This window comes from Cryptomeria japonica, chromosome 6 (assembly GCF_030272615.1).
Source record: "Cryptomeria japonica chromosome 6, Sugi_1.0, whole genome shotgun sequence".
Lineage (NCBI taxonomy): Eukaryota > Viridiplantae > Streptophyta > Pinopsida > Cupressales > Cupressaceae > Cryptomeria > Cryptomeria japonica.
The window spans coordinates 64261858-64281920 of record NC_081410.1 but is presented as its reverse complement, the minus strand read 5'-3'; the positions used below and the strand labels follow the sequence as shown (position 1 = coordinate 64281920).

Here is a 20063-nt window from a genome sequence, read left to right as displayed (position 1 = left end):
GAGGATCTTGACCTAAAGGGAGCCCCAAATAGGAGGCAAGCAAGCTACCAATTTGGCCACCCAGAATGTTACTAATTTTAATCCTCCTTCTCTCCGGGGTATTGATAAAATAAACAAAGCTTTTAGACCAATTTATAAGCTGACCAGTAGCCTCTCCATAGATATCCAAAGCTTTTTTTAGTCTTCTAGCGTCCTTCACAGTGGCTTTTCTCATTATTATAGAATCATCAACAAACTGTTGAAGAAGGTTTCAAACCACAAAACTCCCTTTTCTCAACCAGTTTTCCAATACATCTCCCCAAACATTCCGCCATGATGATAAAGATCACTGGAGATAGGGGGTCCCCTTGCCTGAGACCTCTTGAGGCTTTAAAGAAAGGAGAGGGGGAGCCATTCATTAGCACAGAGAAGGTGGCCGAAGAAACAAGTTGCCTGATAAGTCCAACACTCCTAGGATTAAAACCAAAAGTTGAAAGAACGTCCATCATAAAATCCCAATCCACTCTATCATAGGCTTTAGAAAGGTCGAGCTTTAGAAAAAAACCTTTTTTTTAAGAAAATGCCAAAGAATGGATATTTTCATGAACAAAGATGATAGAGTCGAAAATTTGCCTTCCCGGGACAAAACCACTTTGCTGAGGCGATATAATGGAAGGAAGCAAATTAAGAATTCTAGAGGTAAGGACCTTAGAGATAATCTTGTAAAGAGAGTTGCATAAGCTTATAGGTCTGAAAAGATCCATTGAATCAGCCCCCATCTTTTTGGGTATAAGAGCTATAAAAGTACCATTAACTTCTTTCAAAAGTTTTCTAGCACCAAAAAACTCTTTCACAGCTCTGGTAACATCATCTCCAATAATATGCTAGTACATTTGGAAGAACATGGGAAAGCCATCCGGACTTGGGGCTTTGCTGCCCTCAAAGGACTTAACAACTGTCAGAATTTCATCATGGGAGGGAATGGCAGTTAAACGGTCCAAATTTTGTTTAAGTTATTAGTGATGTCTTTGGACATTGTTTGATTCTAAATATCGCAAATGTTTGGATGGACCACAAGGCAAGTCCCAAAATTATTAATATCTCTTTTGATTAATATTTTAAGATTGCATATTCTAGAGTTTTAAACTCTGCAAATAGAGATGAGATGGCCATGCATGGTCATGATTTGTAGTGAGAACCAATTATGGAGTGACTCACAATGCTCATATGTAATTTGATCATCTTTGATTGGAGTGAGCACCAAAAGAGTGACTCGTGATGGTCACCTAGAGGTTGATCATCATTGGTTGCAGAGTGACAACATCAATTATTGGAGAATGCAGATTCACCATTTATTGGAGATGACCAAAGAGAGACCACGAGTCAAAATAGTGTTGCAATGCATATTTTGGAGCTTTTTCTTCAAGATGTTTCATTATGGGAGAAGAAAGCATGGAATAATGACAATATTTTGGAGCTTTTTCTTCAAGATGTTTCATTATGGGAGAAGAAAGGATGGAATAATGACCAATTTTTTTCCAATGTTCATATGGGGAATGAATATAAATGTAATTAATTGTTTGTTTATAAGTAGTTGTTTTCAGTTTTACTCTTGAATCTACATATTAACCACATCGTATTCCTAAAGATAATAGAAATATGTAATAGAAAAGGTTGACTCGTCTTCTCTTCTGTATTTCTTATTCCTTCAATTACCTAGGTTTAGAAAAAATATTACTAAACAAAAACTCAACTAAAAAAATTAAAAACTATAGACTTCAAATAAAAATAGAAAAAAAAACTGATTTACTATTTCATATCAAAAGTAGCATGCTGAGATAAAAACAAAATTGGTACATAGAGAGCCAATCATTTTTTTTAAAAAAATTAACAAAAAAAAACACAGAAAACTGTGTGAAAAACAAATGGGAGGCCATGCAGTTACTAGAGTATAAACTAAAATTGAAAAGCCTCATCATTCTTTAAAATTTAAATTCTATAATAAATCTATTCAAAGTAAACTTTGAGAGAATATTTAAAATGCCCTAATCTCAAAATATTTGGTCCTACTAATTAATGCTTTGTATTTTCTGCCTCTTAACAGCAAAAATAACCCAAAAAATAAATCGTAACCAATTTTTTTTAAAATTCCAAAAAACTAAGGAAATGGCATGGCAAATGCAGCGCACAATAGTTTGAGACCAACTGGAATTTTTTTGAGTGTAACTGAACAATTCCTAGGATTATGCAACAAAATCCTCTTCAAACTTCATATTGAATTACGTCTTGCTTCTGCTCAAACGGACCAACCTACAAAACCATTAAATTAATTACTGATAGAGCTGCAAATTAGGATATAGGATTTGAATAAACCAACAGAAAACGTAGAAAAAAATCCCAAGTAGAAGCCAGCAATGATCAATCTGAACATTTTTTAAACTTCGCTTGCATTCATCTTGTGGGCAGCTTATTAATAGCAAAATATATAACATTAGAGAATGGACAAAACCATAAAACATTGACATTACTTCATAGATGATCAATAATTCTTCTGTTCAAATCCAACATCATGGAATTTGTGGAAACAGAGTCGCTTAAAGCAACGCTCTATACATTCTAAAAATCATTCCACTGAAGACCTTTCTGACGTACATTTAGCATTACAGCCTTGTTTCACTCCCTTCCTATATAAGTTGAATAAAGCTAAAAATTACTCCATGATGAAGCCTATTTCCCCACAGATTAGGTGCTAAGATCTGTTTCTCTGTTTTTATAGCAGTTAACTCTGCCAAAGATTACCATGTGTACGTTGCACATTGTATGCCGACCACCCCTAAGATGAACAGTTATTCCCATTTTTGAAAGACAGCCTGCATGCAAGTTCCCTCATTCAGATATGCCAAAGTACTGTAACCAATGGGAGCTTAAACAGAGAAAATATTGAGCAATTAAGCCCACCATTTTATTGTTGTTGTCAACCTTGAGTGTTCAATCATCATCATAGGCCCCTTCTCCCGCTCCTTATTTCCTCCTCGTTCTTTTGTCTTTCTGATCCTGGAACCAAACCATTGCGCTCAGATGACTTGTGCCAGGGAGTATAAGTAGTCGACCATGACCGGCCATTTGATCCAGCTAGGGCCATGATGGCATCTGCCTGATTTTATAGATGAAGAAAAACAAAACTGTTACTGGAAATCAAGGTAAAGAAATCAAAACAATGTTTTACTGATGCAGCTTGAACCAGACCGCATTCCCTGATTGTAACTAACTCATGTCCCCTTTGCCAACAAGAGAAGCCCCATCCCAGTTCAAGTAGTTCAAGCTGCTAGATGCATAGGTAAGTGTGCTGCAGAGATGCAGTGAATGTTAAATGTAAAATCTGAATCAAAGAACTAAGATTCCCCATTCAGATACCCAAAGAACTGAGATTTTAGCAATAAACTGCAAGAAATGGAAAATTTGAAGCAAAGAATTGGGAACCAGACAACAATGAAACATGTCTTTTTGTATAGATAGATAACAATTTTCTATGTGATATCATAATTTAGCACCTGAACAGATAGTGTAATAAAGATTGAAGCTTTTCAACGAGGGTACAGTCCATCCACAACCAAATTACAACATAAAATGTATGCCATGCAAAACTGCTAACACAAATACCACACTAGAGAAAATGAGAAAACTATATTGAAGAAAGACCGGCCGAAGAGATATGCAGAAGAGAAATCTGCTTCTTACATTCACTATCAGAAAAATACATCTACGCCAAAAGGACAACCAATTTCAACTTCATTCCTTCTCATATAGAATTAGCTATATTTGCATGATTGAATTGCCAATAGATGACTAAAAAGCATGAGAATAAAGTTTCGGAATAGACAAACTTACTTCTACATGCCCTGCCACAAATACAGCACAATAGATCAGATGCCAACTTTTCACTAGTTACAGAACTGGGTTACTCACCTTGACAGGTGGTACGTCATCAAAAACATGGGCTTGTCCACCATAAAATACAGTCAACTGACGACTTGCCGATGCAGCAATCTGATGGCTGGATAGATAGACAAAAAGAAACGATTAAGATTCCCTCTATACTCTCCTACTTGAATTCTCAATCTGGAAACCCAATAAGAAACATTCAATGCCAACATAATTGGGAAAACTATTAATGAGCAGTTAGAAGTTTTTACATATGAAATATTCTACCTTTTCGGAATGCCGGGTTCTGACCCTGCACTTTGAGATGAGAATTTTGTTCTTCCTACTGAAATTCCTGGCATGCCTGTACTTCTGTCAGGAGTTGAGCTAGGGACATTGTTTATGAGGCTTCCTAAATTAGAGATTTGTAATCCAGTTCGGGAACCTTCATCCGCTGCAGGCCTAGACAAAGATGATGGCATGCTAGTAATGTCTCCAGATGCACTAGAATAATTCATATCGGGAAAGCCTCCACATTGCCTTAAATGGGAATGACCATAAGCTGCCATATTCAATGAAACGGGGCGCTCCAACTTGTTCACTGCCATAAAATCAGGCTTGTGCATAGATGACTGCAACAGAGTTGAACAATTTGAAGTTTGCTTGGGTGGCTGCATAGGCATATGGAAATCATCTAAAGCTGTTGGAACATCAAAAAGTCTTCCTCTCTTTTCATCCAGGCGAGATATCTAAGATATATGAAATGCCAGTAACCATAAAAATAGCATTACATGTCACTTTCAAGCAATTTGCATTTCATATTAAAACAGCTTTAAACTAAAAAGCCATTCAATTTCAGACAGGAAGCAAAAACATGCACGAAAAAGACTACAACGAAATATTAAAGTAAAACACATGCTAAAATTCCAGTAATTCAAGGCACATATAAAATGATTTGCAACAAGCAAATTGAAAAAGACATACCTTGGATCCACGTGAGTTTTCCAAGGCGTCTACACTGATCTGAAGCCGATCTTGCAATAAATGATTACTGTTTGAAGTTGAGGAATCCCTCTTTTTCCCAAAGGACCTACTATCGACCTCTTGTCTATTAAATGAACCCCTGTCACCACGTGGTAGAAGCCCGACACTATTACCCCATGATAACCTCTCTGCAACAACAAGAAAAGCATTAGCTTGATTTAGAAACCAAAATAAATACAATAAAATTCAAACCAAGTTGAAAATAGGCATATATTTGTTTCCACTTTCACAAATCACAACAATATTGTTTGCTCTACAGTGCTACACGCAATGTAACTTGAAAGATCCAAGGACCATAATATCCATGTTGTATTGACCAACTTTGCAGAATAGGTAACTTGAGTCCATTAGTTAGAAATGAGAAAAAAACTAGGTAATTTTGTTCCTCATTCTAAAAAAATCCAAGCACCAAAATAGCACTTTAAGGGCTTGTATTTTTTCTTGTCAAAAAATTTTCTGAAGGAACACTTATTTCATTCATCATTCAAATTTCAAACAAGGTATGATGAATATGGTGCAGTTTGCTAGTCCAGACTGAAAACATGTAAAGTTGTAAACGGTACTTTGTTTGTTGTAGTCTTCTAGTACTCGTGTTAAACACTTTCCTGACCAAAGAAAGTATTATGTGTCACTATGTACCATATATAATTATTTATTCAGTTGATCTATTTTTCTGAGTAATGGTAAGAAAACAAAATGTAGTTTGTACATAATAAAGCACTGCTAACTTATTAGGAGACAGATACAGATACAGATATGGATACGGCTATTTCCCATCAACCCCAGGATATGTGAAACATTATGAATGTGTACATACAACAATGTGAAAAGTTAAAAAATATACAAGCATATGTACAAAGTTTTAGAGATATGATATTTAAAAGTTGAAACATTGTTGGATGCATAAATTATCTGTCTAACATGTCAATAAAGGTAAACAAAGTTATGCAATAAGTACTACTGATTTGTTCACAGTAAGTTGTCTCTGACCACCTTGCCAATATTCATATTGCCTAAGCATAATGTCAAGTTACACGATCAACAGGTAATTTAGTGACCAATAAGAGATTGTAACTATGTGTCATATAAATGTTTACAAGGTTGACTGCAACTGGAACAATGTTATTAAAACTCATGCAACACAATTAACATCATAATAACTTTGTCTTAATTATGTCTACTGTAGATAGAAAGCTGTTTCTGGACTAAACTGTGTCCAAGATTTTGGTATCAACATTTTGGATCACACTCTGTGATCCATCATCAGGATAAAAGAGCCAAAAGAATCATAATAGGTATGAAGTTGCAGACCAGAGTATAAAAGAAAAGGGAAGTGAAAAAAGGATGCACATGGATAGAGGGAAACAGAAAATCCAATAAAAACCAAAAGGAGACCAAAAATAAAAAGAGAACAAATAACAAGAGAAAATTTAAAAACTAAAGAGAAGAGAAGATAAAGACAAAGAAAAGAAAAACTAAAAGAAGGAAAAGTAAAAAAAATTAAATAAAATCAAAACAAAAGACAAACATAAATAAGAGATTAGATAATAAAGGCAAACCTTAAAAATACCCATAAAATAAGAAAAGTATCAAATTGTAAAAAGGAAATCTATATATAAAGGGCATACCACAAAGAGAAATAAAGAAGATGAATAAATAACAAATCAATCAAGCAAAGCGAGGACAAAAATATAAAGAAAAAGGAAGAAAAATAAAATTAAAATAAATAAGAAAAATATATAATAAATACAAACTTAAAAAGGCCTACATTAGAGAAAAGAAAAATAAACAAAAAATATATATATATACACATATATATATATATAAAATAAGCATCCATAAAGGTAAAAAATACAAAGAGTAATTAAGCTATATATATATATATATAAAAGAAAAGAAAACACTAAAAAAGTAAAGGGATGAATATGTATAAATATATGTGTACATAAAAATGTATACATATACCTATACATATACAAAAAAATAAAAGAACAAACCCAACCAAAACCACATCTGAATACAAAAATTATAAACAAAGGTGAAAGGCAAGGAAAGGACAAGAAAAGACAAGGAAGAGGGGAAAGGGAATAAACGAGGGAAAGCAGAAAGGGAAAGAAAACAAGAAAACTAAGAGGAAGAGAGGAACAAGCAAAGAAAGAGAAAGAAACAAAAAGGAAGAAGACACAAAGAAGGCAACACAACAAGAAAAAAAGAAGAAACAACCAGGTAAAAGAGAAGGAATAGGGAGAAAGTACTAGGGAGAGAAGGGAATCATGGGGATAGAGACCTAGCAAAGAAAGCACCGAGGAGAGGAGGAGAAACAAACCAGCCAATGGGTTGGGGAGAAGGAGAGAAGCATGAATACAAACAGGGAGAAGGAAGGCTAATTGAGGTTGGCAAGAAGAGGCCGAAGCACTAAGAAGTTGAGGTTGGATGGGTGATTGAATATTTCATTGGCTTCCTTGAGTTTTCTTTTGAAGTTGTCTTCTTTGAACAACACTTGGGCACTCTCGAGGCAAATATGGTGTTTGGTCAAGAAGGAATGGTCAGCAAGCACTGATTCCAGAATCCGCTCATGTTTGATGTCTGCACTATGTTCTTTGATTCTAGTGGAGAATGAGTGTCCAGTTTCTACTATGATCATTGCATATTATCGATTTCTTTTTTGAACAAAGTTTGAAAAGGTTCTCAACCCATGATGATTGAAAACATATCTAGATAGAAGATACTCAATTTAAAACTATCTCTGTTGTTAGCCAAAAAACCTAGAGAATTTTTATGTGAGAGAACTATGTTACTAGGTTCTGCTGAACCCCCCCTCTCCCCACACCATACCTGTATAAGCCCAATTCGGAGCTGAAATGGCTGTGGGTTCCCCCAGGCAAACCCAGGCTAACTAAAGGGCCACCCAGCCAAAAGAGTGAAAAAAAATGTCTTTTTTGACATTTTTACAAACAAAAAACTCCCAAAGGCCTAATTTCACTCTAAAGTGACGGCAATTAACTTCTTTTGCTTCATTTCACAAACACAAGTGAGTAAAACGACAATTTTACTTCCAAGCTGCCATTGTTGTTTCTTTAAGGTTGCTGCATTTACTTCAAAGGTGAAGGCTATGGGAGACGAAGACCTACACCAATAGCAGTGAAAGAACTACACAAGAAAGATTTATCCATAGAAGCAAAAAGCTGGAAAAAATTGCGACTAAATGTGATTTCCAAAAAATCAAACATCTCAACAATTTTATCCCCGATTTATTGTAAAATAATGACTTCAGGGTCAACGATTTGTAACAGTTTAAAATCACAATTAATCTGCAAAAAATTGCGTTGAAAATCACAACTGATTTGGCAAAACATCATGTCCCTTTCTCGTGAATCCATGAAACTCTAAAATGTGCAAAATTGCGACAGATTTGATTGGGCATCTTCAAACAATGAAATTGTGATGGATTTCAGATACAGCTGCAGAAGTTGTTGAAGGCCTAGCAACCAAATATTGAATCTATACATTGTCTGCAAATGTTATAGTGATGTCAACGTGCCATTTAATGTTTTGTCTTTGATCTTTTAGAAAGGTATACTTATAGTTCAGAGAAACAATATCAAATATCATTAATTGCTAGTTTCAAATTTGCCAGATCATAGCAGAGTTAGAGGTTGCCCAAAGTAGTTTCTGCTCTCCTAATTTGCATCTACATATTAATTCCAGATTTAGGCATCTATTCAGCTGGCCTTTTCTGTTTACAAGAGCGCATACCTCTATTTTAAACAATCAAAGATTTCAATTTTCAAGAACTCATATGTTAGGTTTTTACTCTCATTATATTGGTAGGTTTTGAAGCCTCACTAGAAATATATCAACAAGACACATCATTAGAGATAAATAAAGAGTAAGAGAGGGTAACAAAAAAAAATTGTTACGCTTTGTAGGGCCTACAACTACTTGGCCTTCTTGCTTCTGCATTCCCTACCTTTTGCCTTCTTGACTCAGTTTCATATTTACTTTTGATCCAAAAGGCAAATGTCCAAACAAAGAGATGAATCACTGCCTATCCTTTATTTTCTTCTCTTGCTTTATTGAATAACATCTACTCTTTCAACAGCTTACCTCACAATTACTATACCAGCAAACCACCTAAAAAGAGGTATAATGGGAGCATCTGATGACACTATATAGAACCTCTTTGACAACATACAACCACGATTGAATGGCTTCCTAACAGTGGGGGTTATTGCTAGCATTGTAGCTAATGTGGGGAATGTGTATAAGAGCTTGTATAGTCATGTGAAAGCTCACCTATGCACAATTATGAGCTTATGAATAAGACTTTGCCTAGAACCAAAAAGGTTGCCAAAGCAAATAATTTAATAAACAATAGGATGTACTAAAGAACAAGAGTACACTGACATGATAAGTCAAGATGCTGAACCATGCCCACATGTATCTGTTGATGTTATGCATTAAGTGCAATTTCAATTAGAAACCTTTGAGCAGCAAAAAGGAACTAAAAACGAGGAAAAGATAGGAGATGGCCGCCATTGGTGGAACTGGAGAGTCGTCTTCTTCCATTTCTCCATTTTGTCCATCTTCGGGTATGGGTAGTGGTAGTCACAGTGTTAGCATGGGGCCTAGGCTTTGTGCATCTAGGTTAGATTCATATATTTTGTCACACACTACTTCAGGTTCCCAACTGTCACTTGAGAGGATGGGTTGGAACAAAGATAACATGATGCCACTAAAAGTGCAAATGGAGACTTTTGGCTCTAATCCACCACTCCATTCCATGCAACCACATAATCCTTTTTTTTTGCTTTAAAATATATAGCTTGATTTTTTGTCTCGTTGATTTTTTATTTTAAGAGGTATGTCGAATTCAATTTAAACTCTCAATTTTATGAAACTTATTTTATTTTATTTATTTGTGTTAGGTCTCCTTATTGGCCAAACATGGTGGATGCTATTACTGCTTGTAGGGTGAGGTTCAAAGCCCCTTATGATGAGGAGATAAAGGGCCCCATTTTCTTTCAAAAAGTCAATAATGTGAAAGCCACAATTGATGAGAAATGTGAGATATTAAGTAAGAAGGAATGCACCCTCAAGACTGATGGTTGGACGTGTTGATGTGTTTTTTAGGCACATGCGAACACAAACTAAAATACCTTAAGTATCTTATCCTCTCTTGAACGAAATCTCTCGGATGCTGAAGATTAGCTTAAGGATCATTCGAGAAGACTCCAAGGTTCATGAATGTAGGGTCACTACATGTGGATAAGTTCAGTTGATCATGTGATTGCTGGTATCACAAGGGGACTTACATTTGAATGCCTGAATGTTTGATTTGCTGGAACTTAGGTCCTATCTACTTGATTGGAAGATAAAAAAGAGCAAAAGAGATAGGGTTTGAGAAATCTACACTAGGACCTAGAATGTAAGAAGATGGGTGAATGACTATATGGAATCCTACTGAGTGAGGTCTCACCATCAAACTGAACAATTTGACACAAGCTCAGTGCAATCTTCTAAAGATGTTCAAATCATTACCATCAACATTGATCACCATTCAAGTTAATGCATAAGATATGGACGTATAATGATTCGAAGTTAAGCTCATATCATTCCAGTTGACCACACAAAGCTCACTTACAATTAGCAAGAGGCTAGTGGTATGGACAAAACGAATTCCACACAAATTCATTCAACAATTTCTTCCATTCAATCTAATCAACATGAAAATAAATTGAGAAGCAAAGACCATGCGAGTTGTTGAAATAACAAATCAAATTCACCATAACTTCAATGAAATCAATTGTTCTTTACAACAAGGATTTGACAACAATCTTTGCCTTCTCCAAATCTAACTTCTATTCTAATCACTATTAGCTAACTATTCGCTATTAACCTTTACAAATGAAGAGTTTGAGCTTTATATAGAGAGTTCATTTACAATGAATGGGGCCAGGATTTTACAATGAAACCCTAATTAGGGTTTGTTACAACAAACTCTCCTTAGCCAATTAGAAAATTGCATTCAATGAGAGTGGACCAATAGATATCAAGGGTAGGTACATCGGAGTTTGTGCATCCATGGGTTAGCTTGGTTCATTGAATCAAAATGCGTTGATGTTGACCTCTCTGATTGGTGGAAGGGATGACTGGGCTGCCACCTCAATCTTGCACTTTGTAGACTTGATTTGATTCATCGTGATGAAGGGATGTTGAGAGATATCTCTTGATACTCTAACATTATCCAGTTTGTTTAAAGTGATGATGATGATGAGAAGCAAACTTTGATTAACTCTTCTGAAACTATCTACTTCTTCAATCATGCTCGCTGTAGGTCTTGTGATGACTTTAGTTGATACTCCTTCGTTTTTTTGACATACTTGATGAATGATGCAACTGGTCGAATGTAGCTCTTAATTGTACTGACTTCGATTCTTGGATTCCTGAAGGGAATTCAAGATTATAAAACATTCTCTCACCATGTAGGTTATCCTTCCTTCATGCTCTAGTGTTTGCTGATGAAGCTTCTTGAAGAGGTCCTCCTTGTATCTTGTCCTTGGTGTTGAAATTTTCTCCTTGAGATCTTTGTTACAATCTTCCTCCAACCTGGTCCTTTTGATCTCTTTCCTTACCTCCTGCAAAACAAACAATTGAGCATCAAACACACATGATTTATAACCTTTTCATACTCCCATTTCGACTTAATCTCTTATTCTATATGTTGCAGGTCTGATATGTGTTTCTATAGGGGAGATCGCTCATTTTGATAACTGAATTCGCTATCTTTGGAGTTTGTTAATGATGTGCTCCCTTGCAGATTAAATTCGCTGTCTTGCTGAGCAGATTAAATTCGCTGTCTTGCTGATCAGATTTGCTAATGATGTTGATTGGATTCCTTGCCTTGCTAATGAAATTCACTGTTGAAGGAAGAACCTGCTGTGAATTAGTGATTGGATGAATGCTTTGAGTCTTCCCATATAGGTGTCTTAATGAGGAGATGTGTCCTTTTAGGGTGAGGCCGACTTGATCTTTGAGCAAATGTAATTGAATTTATTCCTTCAGGGCAGCCAACTTGAACATTTTCCTTTTGAATTGGAATTATGTTTGGAGCTAAAATACATTTGAATTGCTTGCCATGGCCCAAAAGAGGAAATTCGCTCCTAGATCAAGGCAAGGGACAAGAATCAAGGAAATTTCGCTCAAAATTTGAAGCAAGGGACATAATTTTCCAATTTCGCTCTTGACCTTGGGCAAGGTACACATCTTTGACAAATTTCACTCTTGACCTTGGGCAAGGTACACGATTTGGGTAAACTTCGCTCTATTTGGTGGCCAAGGTACATGGTCTTAAGATGAAAATTCGCTCCTAGATCAAGGCAAGGGACAGGAATCAAGGAAATTTCGCTCAAAATTTGAAGCAAGGGACATAATTTTCCAATTTCGCTCTTGACCTTGGGCAAGGTACACATCTTTGACAAATTTCACTCTTGACCTTGGGCAAGGTACACGATTTGGGTAAACTTCGCTCTATTTGGTGGCCAAGGTACATGGTCTTAAGATGAAAATTCGCTCCTAGATCAAGGCAAGGGACAGGAATCAAGGAAATTTCGCTCAAAATTTGAAGCAAGGGACATAATTTTCCAATTTCGCTCTTGACCTTGGGCAAGGTACACATCTTTGACAAATTTCACTCTTGACCTTGGGCAAGGTACACGATTTGGGTAAACTTCGCTCTATTTGGTGGCCAAGGCAAGGTACATGGTCTTAAGATGAAAATTCGCTCCAAGTTTTAGGCAAGGTACATGGTTTGAACAATTCGCTCTCAAGCTTGGACAAGGTACATGGTTTGAACAGTTCGCTCTCAAGCTTGGACAAGGTACATGGTTTGAAAAATTCACTCTACTAGATGAATAAGGTACATGTTTTGGAGAAATTTGCTCTAAATAGGCTGCAAGGTACATGGTTTGGAGAAATTTGCTCTAAATAGGCTGCAAGGTACATGGTTTGGAAAATTTCGCTCCATGTCCTTAGCAGGGTATGGGATCCAAATGAGAAATTAGCTCCATGTCCTTAGCAAGGTACATGATTTGGAGAAATTTGCTCCATGTCCTTAGCAAGGTACGGGATTCAAATGAGAAATTCACTCCATGTCCTTAGCAAGATTTCTCCATGTCCTTGGCAAGGTACGGGAGCTAAATGCAAAAAATTTCGCCCCAATTAATGCTTGGACTTGAAGTTCGCTCTTCCTCTTGAGTTTATGAAGTTATCTTTCAACTCCAAATCTGCTCTCACATCTTTCGCTCTTCCACTTCTAAACATAAAATTCGCTCTTTGATCCATGCACTTGGAATAACTCTTAAACTTTGCCTTTGAACTTGCTCTTAAAATAACTCCTTCCTTTGTACTTAAAATTCTCTCTTGAAGGCCAACACATGAAGTTCTTTTTCAAAACGATGATGCCCAAATCGAACTTTTAAGGAGTCAAAATATACATTCTATGCCAGATCAGTGACTGAAAGGATTAAAACCATTTGTGTGAGTTGATCAGATTAGATCAATCTTTGATTGTTTTTGTTGACACAAAGTCAATTGGTGTTTTAGCTTCCATTTGCATTGGCTTATCCCTCTAATCAAGTGATGATTGCCCTTCCCTGCTAAGACAGATCGGTCTTTTGACTTCTTTTGCCTGCAATGATCTGATTTATCAAATTTTGCTTGCCTTCACCTTTTGAATCCTCCCTGATTTGGGGCGGCCATCTATCTCCTGCAATTTCAACATTTTAAATTACAGTTATTACATTCTGAGAATCACGGAATTATAAAATCTAATAGCTATTTTGATTTCCAGCCTTAGACTCATATCCTAGCCCTTCATTAAACTCAAATCATGTTAATACAATTTCATCAACAATAGAAACAAACTTTGATAATTGAAAGCCTTAGAAACGAACCAGCCTGAGGTAATCACGATGTTCAAAACTCTACATGTCTGCTCCAAACCTTAGTGTTGTTTGCTCGAATTCCAACTGTTATCACAAAAGCTTGCACCCTTGCTAAACTATCAACTCAGCAACCTTGTGAAACATGGAAACAACCCTGAAGTGTGGGACCTTGCGCAAGGGGGTTGAATCTCCGGAGAAGGCCGGCTTCCTTCTCATTCCAGGTGTAGGTGTTGAACCAACTCAACACTTCAAAACTTACTACTAAGCCTATCCTAGCAACTTGCAGAGGCAAAAGGAAGAGAGAATTGCTTGGAATAAAAGGGGGTGATGCACCAAGAAGAGATTGTTTCTCTCCCTACCGAAATGACACAAGTAATTAACCGAAACACCCTGAAGGTGCACAACTTTTCAGTTGTATGAGTGACCCCAATGCATATATGAAGGTTAGAATTCACTGAAGGCCAAGAGGAGAGAAGGATTCCCACAAGTCACACTCAAAAAAACCAGTTAACACAGCATATATGAAGAGAAAAAACCACAAGACATACACCTATGATGGAGGTAAGAAAGCATACACGGCATACATAAGTTGAAAAGAGGCAAGAATGGTGATTTTCAATTAATCATAAGGCCAAAAGCCAATCTTACAGTTGTAGAAATGCAAAAATTTACAAGTCTTCAAGAGAAGAGAAGAGCATAAGAAAGCTCAAGGCAGCATGGAGAGAACCCTTTACGATGAGGCTTAAAAGCCATTATATAGAAAATGGTCACAAGGGTGATCATGACCCCTGCATGTCAGTCTGGAAGTGCACGGAAGTGCATGCACTTGACTTGTACATGCAAGCAACCTAGACATACCTCCAAAGGCAATTTTGAGGAAGGTGGATTGACTAACCTTCCAAAGTCAGACATGACATAAGTCACCCAACATGGCCCCGTAGCTCCCTTGATGGAAATCCTGCCAAAAACATTAAATGCACCCTTGTGGCTCCGCAAAAAGAAAAATGCATAAGTCACCAAGTTGTTGGAGCATTAAAAGCCTCGAGTGTCGATCACGCCATCCGAAAGTGTTGCCTGTCGAAAGGAAGCCCGGAGACTTCGGAAGCTCGGACTCTCGAAGTGAGGAAGACAAGGGAAGAACCTCGAAACCTCGAGGTTCCAGAGTTCCGGAGGAACTAGAGAGAGAAAGCAAAAGGGGAAGGAACTTCGGAACCTCAAGGTTCCGAAGTTCCGGAGAGAAGAAGGAAGAAGGACGAGGAGGGAACGTCGGAACCTCAAGGTTCCGGGGTTCTGGGAAAGGCAAGGAAGGGCACTTAGGAACCTCAGGGTTCCGGAGTTCCGGAGAACTACTCAAAGGAACTTCGGAACCTCGGGGTTCCAAAGTTCCGGGAAAGAGAGGAAAAGGAATAGGAGAGAGAAGTGGAACTTCGGAACCTCGAGGTTCCAGAGTTCCGGGCAAAGGAGAAGCTTAGGAGAAGAGGCGAAGGAAAGGAAGGCTAGGACCTTCAGAACCTTGGGGTTCCTAAGTTTTGGAGAGGGAAAGGGAAAAGGGACAAGGTAACTTGGAACCTCGAGGTTCCGGAGTTCCGGAGAAAAAGAGAGAAAGGCTAAGGAGAGGAGACGAACTTTGAAACCTCGAGGTTCCAAAGTTCTGGAGCAGGAAAGAAAGCGGCTAAGGCAAAGAACTTCGGAACCTCAGGGTTCTGAAGTTCCGGAGTAGGAAGAAGGCAGAAGGACGAGGAGGGAATGCCGGAACCTCGGGGTTCCGGGAAAGGCAAGGAAGGGAACTTCGGAACCTCGGGGTTCCAGAGTTCCGGAGCAGGAAGAAGGAAGAAGACAAGGGCAAAGAACTTCGGAACCTCGAGGTTCCGGGGTTCCGGGAAAGGCAAGGAAGGGAACTTCGGAACCTCGGGGTTCTGGAGTTCCGGAGCAAGAAGAAGGAAGAAGACAAGGGCAAAGAACTTCGGAACCTCGGGGTTCTGGAGTTCCGAGAAAAGGAGAAAGAGAGGGCCAAGGGAGGAACTTCCTCCGGACAAGGCAACACATCACACCTTATGATTCTTCTCTCCTTTATCAACTGGGGCAGCGCTGGTCCATGGAACGTCTATGATCGGTTCTCACTGATGGACCAAGGGTGTCATTAAATGACAACACCAACCTTAATGCTTGCCCAAATCTTTCTCTTTTTTCTGCTCTCTCCTTGTTTTGATCTGATAGGCGGAAATCTGTCTTTGTTTAGGTCTGCAATACTAGCTTCAATGCATGATAATACCCCCTTTTATATCCAGTGCTTTATTTATGAGACACATCTTTTACTCCCAAGGCTAGCTTGTTTATTTTATTGGTGCCACACCTTGCCTTTATATTTTACCGTGGATTTAAGGGGCTTGAGCATGTGTCATAATGGTGAGGTGGATACTAAAAAAAATGCCTTAAAACCTTCTCTCCATCTTAGAATTTGTTGGGGCCCAAGCAATGATGTGGCAAGGCATGTGAAGACTTCTAAAACTTCCAGCTTTCAAGTTTGTGGGCCCAAGTAAGATGTGGCATGGCAGGTAATTAAAAACACTTAATATCTCCAAGCTAAAGCTCGGTGGGTCCCAGCAAAGAGTCCTTAAGAAAAACCAATTTAATTCTCCATTTTAGAGTGTGTGGGGCCCAAAATGTGTAGCAAGGATGGATGAAGAAATGTGAGGTGTTGGAGAAAGGCCACGGGTGAAAGGGAAGTAGAGGATGTTGGGGAAAGGGAGACATAAGGGATATGGATGTGGGGAAATACGTAGAGTGCTACGGTGGGGGTAGGGAGGTATAAAGGATAATGGAAGGAGTTGGTATATGGGGAGTAAAGTGGACCAAGAGGTATATGAGGTAGTGGAAGGGTAAAGGTGGGGTAGACTAGATGAAATGAGGGTTGGGTAGGGTGGTAGCTAAAGGAAAAGGGTATGATGGTAGTGTTGATGTGTGTTTTATGCACATAACATTTCAGAATAAAATACCAAAGTAATTTACCCTCTCTTGAACAAAATCACCTCAGATGCTAAGGGTAAGATCAACTAAAATGATTCCAAGGTTTCTACATGTCAGGTCTCGACAAGTGGGTACTCAATGGTCGATGTGAATTGTTGTGTTCACTTGGTGACTTGCACAAATGTTAGGATTATCTTCTTCGATCATGAAATATGCGGAATAGGTATGCTGACAACTTAGGATTAAGCAATGTAGTTCCGGACTTAATTCTTACTAAAAAAATGGGCAAAAGGAATAGGGTTCAGCGAATCTATTCTAGGCCTAGGAATGTAGGAAATGATGAACAAGTTTAGTGGAATCAAACTAGGCAAGGTCTCACAAATAGGTATTGACACAAGCTTAGTGCAATCGTCTAAGGTATACTCAAGGATTTTCCGACTATCACCATCAAACGTTGACGCCATCCAAGTTGATGCTTGTCAAGGGACGCATAATAGTTGAAGTTAAGCTTACTCAAATTTTCAGTCGACCACACAAGGCGCACTTACCAGTGGCAAGAGGCTACTGGTATGGATTAAGGATTCCACACAAATATATTAAACAAATCTTTCACTCAATCTAATAAACATGAAAACAAATTCTAATCTAACTTGGAGAAATTGAGAACCATGAATGCAAAGACAACATTTGAAGAGCAAAATCACCAACAATTTAACAATGATTTAGATTCAAATAGCTGCAGCATATACCAACAATCCTACAAAAACTCTCTTACAAATGAGACAAGGAGGTATATATAGAGTCTTTTACAAAATGGATGGCCAAGATTGATCCAAGATCAACGGCCAAAATCATGCCAACAAAACCCTAGAATTGCCCTAATTAGGGTTTACATCAAAAATGGCGCCACCAACATATGGCCCAATAAAAAGATACCTAGTCATCAAATAGGGAATCTTCTAGAAGATTCCTCCCTGCATCTCCCTCTCTCCTAGCATGCTCCAAGAATCTAGCCAATACAGAATCTAACTCCTCCATGGAAATGCTAGGTAAGGTATCTTGTTGCAAATCAATCACGTCCAATGAATCCGAGCAAGCATCCAAAGTGTTCTCCCAATCTGGCATGAGCTTCTGCGAACTATGAACATGAATCAACAAAGAGACCAAATCATCTATCTGACTCTTCTTCAAAGAGTCCAACAGACAAAAATACATAAGCTTCATCTTTTCTCTTAATTCGGCTAAGTGTAAACCACTAGCATCACTAACATCAACACCCAATAACTCCTCAATTGAGGCAAGGATCTTCATCTCAATGTCCTGAATCAATCCTTCCATCTCTATACAACTTAGCTGGGCATTCTCATAAGTTGATTTCTTCACGACCAATGAACAATACCAACCATGGAAATCGTATCTGTCTCCACTGTGCACAATGTTATCACTGATCAACGTGGACTTGGGAACCTTCTTCAAAGCTCTGAGGTGTGGAATAGTCTTCTCCTAAATAGGCCGGAATTCTTCCCAAACTCTCTCCAAATACTGGATTCTAAACATGAGCCCTGTTGTCCTATCATATGCCTGGACAAACTGAGTAAGGAAATCATCCGCCTGTTTTCTTGCACTATCAATCCACTTTTCCACCTCCGAGAATGTATCTCTCACTGGCTCATAGTGTGAATGTAGTCCATGATCAATCGCAATAGGGGAAATAAGGGTGGGATTCTAACGCCTTATCCCCGCAATATACTCTCTAAGTCTGATATTCTCATCTCTGTACTTCTCCTTCTCTTCAATTTCTCTATCTAACCTTGCGCTAACCGCCTTAAGGTTATCACCAACCTCCTGAAATTCTTGCTCTCTTGTAGTACGGCCAAGGGCAACTGAAGTAATCTGGAAATCCATAAGAGTAGCAATGTCCGCTGTCACACCTCCAATAGGAACAGCCACCTGCGCAATCTGCATTCCTGTCTCATCTCTAGCTATGTTCGACAAAATCTCAGCTCTCTTGGGTTCTTTCTCCTTATTGCTCCTAGCTAAGTAGTCGTCAATGTTATCAATAGGTTGTACCTCTATCATCTTACTCTTTTCCATACTTTTCATCAGCCAATCAAGAATAGTGGCCATCTCCATACCACCATCGAGACACATATCTCGATCAAGTCCTCTCAATGTCGAGATAACATCATCATCATCATCATCATCATCATCACCGGGATTACTTTTTGTCAAATCATATATCTCATTTCCCAAACTAACCTCCAAAAGGACAGTAGAGGATCCCGGCTGATCATCATTCTCATTTGGTGGAGCAGATGTGGCTATGGCATGTAACTCTTGAATATTCTTTGGTAGTATCACTATGTTGGAACATTGTTGGGTTTCCTTATTCTATTCTGTTATTTCAATTTTCTTAATTGATGAGACATTGAGAGGTGGTGAAGGAATGATAGTCTTTTGTTTCTTCTTCTTGACCTCCTCAATCTTCTTCCCTCTGGCCTTGACTCCTCCTGGCGTGTTTTTCCTTCTCTTGGGAGCTTGACTCTCTTCATCTGCATGAATCCTGACATCATTGAGAGTCCTCTGATCATCTTCGGAAGTAGATTCTTCTGGCTTCATCTTTTCATAAGTGAAGGAAACACCCATATCAACTTATTCATCTAAATATCTACCCATGTACGGGAGAAACTCAAGACCTCTCTCATCAATACATTCAAATCAATCTCTTCTGATTCTGACCAATTAGGCAATAAGATTGCCTTCTTCATTTCATTTTTATACTGTGGATGTGTATGATCCCTGTCATCTAACACCTGATCGGGAATGAGAAAAAGTCAACACTTCCTCATGAAATCCACTGACATTCTAGACCACATTCGTCTCTTCACTGCCTGCTTGTCCATCAGGTTGGCCCAATAATCTTCTATGTCTACCTTGTGGATGAACTTCTCTCCCCTGATCCTTCCAACTTTCTTATCTGTATCAAATCTTTCTCTTTTCTTGAAGGTTGCAAATCGATAGAATGCAAGCTCCTCACTCGCAGTGCTGGCAGCTAAGGCAAACTGGCAAACCCCAAACGTCTTCCCAACTGAAATAGGGAATGTCATGTTTGTCATGTGCTTCTCTCTCTGAATCAAACTCTAGAAGTTGTCTCACCACTTCCAACAAGATCATTATGTCGAAAGGATGCTTAGGAAGCCTCTAGGG

The 20063-nt window shown here is 38.2% G+C and overlaps 1 protein-coding gene across 9 annotated transcripts in view; it reads right to left on the bottom strand.

Annotated features, from left to right (window-relative positions):
- Positions 1–2478: 2478 nt before the first annotated feature.
- LOC131064208 (protein TIFY 8) overlaps positions 2479–20063 on the bottom strand; it is an 80025-nt gene continuing 62440 nt past the window's right edge. For 5 of the 9 annotated variants that reach the window (XM_057998272.2, XM_057998267.2, XM_057998271.2 and 2 more), the window contains exons 3-7: positions 4885–5072; positions 4189–4649; positions 3946–4033; positions 2938–3133; positions 2479–2849 (exon numbers count right to left, since the gene is read on the bottom strand). In XM_057998272.2, coding sequence (XP_057854255.2) covers positions 2978–3133; positions 3946–4033; positions 4189–4649; positions 4885–5072 — 893 coding nt within the window. In that variant the 3' untranslated portion in view covers positions 2479–2849; positions 2938–2977. The other 4 variants (XM_057998274.2, XM_057998275.2, XM_059207154.1 and 1 more) reach the window with 4 other exon arrangements.